The sequence below is a fragment of the Saccostrea cucullata genome, unplaced genomic scaffold, assembly GCF_032062105.1.
Source record: "Saccostrea cucullata isolate Sc308-1 unplaced genomic scaffold, CSIRO_AGI_Scuc_v1 ctg2239, whole genome shotgun sequence".
NCBI classification, from domain to species: domain Eukaryota; kingdom Metazoa; phylum Mollusca; class Bivalvia; order Ostreida; family Ostreidae; genus Saccostrea; species Saccostrea cuccullata.
This window is the reverse complement of record NW_026936542.1, coordinates 2,880-5,692: the sequence shown is the minus strand read 5'-3', so window position 1 is coordinate 5,692 and position 2,813 is coordinate 2,880. Positions and strand designations below refer to the sequence as shown.

General features: G+C 29.2%; 1 protein-coding gene across 1 annotated transcript; it reads left to right on the top strand.

Moving 5' to 3' along the window:
* Positions 1-282: 282 nt before the first annotated feature.
* On the top strand, positions 283-2,451 carry LOC134245785 (uncharacterized). Its single transcript, XM_062728038.1, has 5 exons — positions 283-446; positions 531-583; positions 812-994; positions 1,090-1,312; positions 1,447-2,451. Exons 1-5 carry the CDS (start codon positions 349-351, stop codon positions 1,898-1,900), a joined length of 1,011 nt encoding a protein of 336 aa, XP_062584022.1. The 5' UTR covers positions 283-348; the 3' UTR covers positions 1,901-2,451.
* Positions 2,452-2,813: the final 362 nt, after the last annotated feature.

Genomic DNA, 2,813 nt, shown 5'->3' with positions numbered 1-2,813 from the left:
AATCAATCAATCAATCAATCAATCAAAAGTACAATATCCAAAGTGCATAAACCTACTTAATATGATTATTTATAAAGTCAAAAATATAAACAATGAAATATCTTAAATTGTTAGTTAGTACGATTAGTTTGACGCTAGAACAAATATTTAATTGATGAATCAAGACACTTATATATAAAACAGGGTACAAATTAAAAAAATACAATGTGTTTTTGACTGAGTAGAATTTTAAAAACAAAAACATGTGATCTATCTATTTATAACAAGGAAATCCGACTTATCGTCTATGATATAAAGGAAGACCCACACACTTTTATTAAGACGAGGGGACAGTGTTATCCTAAAGATATGTCACATGGTGCATTGACAGTTTTGGGATTATTTCTCTTCTCATCAAGGGTTTTAACACTTTTACCTGGAACACTGGGTGGATGTAGGCATGCAAAGTAAATATATCATCAAGATTTCACATTTGTTCATTTTTGTCAGATTAAAATTTGTTCGATTAATTCATTTTTTATATATTTAAGTGGGACAAGATATTGCTGTAGTGGTTTTTACGAACTGAATGATACATGTCATGGTGAGTACGAATACATATCATATCTTGTCTCTATTAGGATCACGATCATTTTAATAGATTGCTCTAAAAATAAAGGTATTTGTAATAAATTTGTAAAATGTTTAATTTATTCTTATTATATTACCTTTCTAATTAATTTAATATAACAAATTCATCCTTTTAGAATAGTAAATTCCTAGATGGTAAAAGCCAACTCCGTTTTTAAATATAAAAGAATTGTCCTTTTAGAATGTCTTGGTTCACTTGGATATAACTGTACTAGTCTGTGCCCATCTGGATTCTTCGGACCGAGATGTATGGAGTCTTGCGCGTGCCCAGATGAAGAGTGTGATAAGATGTTGGGCTGTGTTAAAGAAAAATTAACAACGACGTTTAAAGGATTATTATTTCTTCACTTAATGATAGACACAGGTGGTCATCTTCATCAAGAGCGTTTTTGCTGACAAATTTCTTCGTAACAAACATTTAATTCTGCAAAAAAAATTATAATTCATTTCTCTTTTTAGCAAAGGAAGATATTACATTAGGGTCTAAACCAGACAATGGTACCATATCACATCAAAAGAATATGACAACAGACTTCAGTTTTGAAAACATGCCCACTGACATCGGACTTTGGGGACACATTACAAACCTCATAAATACATGGATGCACTGGTTCATTATTTTGGTTATTGTGATATGTCTAACCATTTTTGGACTTTGTATGATAAAATGCAGAAACGAAAGGTAAGGAACAAAAAAGTATCGATCATTCATTTACAAAAAATTATTTCTTTTTCAATAATATCAATTAAAGCAAAATAAAACAAATATTTACCCTAATATTTGTTTAAAAAAATTTTAAATCAATTTTTTTCAAGGATTAAAAAGGAAGCAAAGCAACATGTTCCAGTACATATAAACCAAGTGTTTGAAGAACAGCAAGACAATCATGGGAATGTTTATTCAGATATGCTAAACGAGGGTTGTTCTGCATATGCCGATATCAACACCATTGAAAATGAAACATCAGAGAAAGAGTATATGCAGAGAAGTGTTTTCTCTGAGCATAAAAAAGAAAATCATGATTACCGCGCACTGGCTGTATATACCGAAATGTCAGACATTCAAACAAATGCTTATATTGATATATTACCCGATCCAGAGAATACAGATGGGTGTGGCTATATGTATTTTGATGATTTATGTGAGAAACAGACTGACAGCCATGCATATCATGATATGAATGAATATTTTTCCAAAGATATGTCACATGATAAAGATTCAGAACTGAATGAACATGGTTCGACAGAACATGTGTATATGTACACTTGACAATTTTTAATGAGGCAAAACATCCTTATTTCATCATTTGAAGGGTTAATCGTCAAATCTATTTATATTAAGCTTTTCCGAACTTCCTTTCTTTCATGCTATGTCTAAAAAGTTTCGTTAAACCTTACTATAAATACCTTGGAATATTTTTATATTGAAATATATTATTCATGAATATATTTCGAAGGTTCAAGGACCATTGAATGTATCACAACAACGATTTACATTCTTATCAATACACAATATTTATATAAGGCTCTTGTCTTTCGGACCTCCATGGGCATACTTCATCATTATTACACATGAAATAAATGTCAATTTTAAACATATGTATTTTGAATTTAATCTTTAAAGAAAAAAAAAATCACTTTTAAAGGCCTTTGAAAATAGAATGCTTGAAAACAGTCCTCATTTTATCTACAGGATTATTACAAATGTATGATTGGAATGTATTTGCAGCATCTTTCAGTGGAAAATGATGCTGAAGAGGATGAGTAGGAAGATTGCATTTATGAAATTTCCAAATCGGCATACATGTGTGTAGTTTTTTATTGTTATGAATAATAAATTAAATATAAACATACCTTTTTGGTCATCAGTTTATTATTAGTTAAAGAATGTTACATTTGAAAAGTGCGTAACATTTTTTGTGTGTAATGACAATGACTTGTTTGCTTCTGTCAAAAAACTTAAATATACATCTTTTTTTAATGTTTCTACAATGCCGTATGCCGTATGAAATAAATTCCATGATAATAAATCTTGACGCATTTCATAACAACAGGCTTCTCTAATTCTTAAAGACTTCAGTATATGCATTTCTTTTTTTATTATTATTTTTATTTTTTTTTAATTTACAATTAAGTTTGAATATTTTTTTTTATCTCCCCACATTTTCCAAATATTTTATAAT

Coding starts and splice junctions, on each gene's coding strand:
- LOC134245785 (XM_062728038.1), top strand. CDS start 349: ATGTCACATGGTGCATTGACAGTTTTGGGATTATTTCTCTTCTCATCA. Junction 447..530: donor GGTGGATGTAGGCATGCAAA/GTAAATATATCA, acceptor TATATATTTAAG/TGGGACAAGATATTGCTGTA. Junction 1,313..1,446: donor ATAAAATGCAGAAACGAAAG/GTAAGGAACAAA, acceptor ATTTTTTTCAAG/GATTAAAAAGGAAGCAAAGC.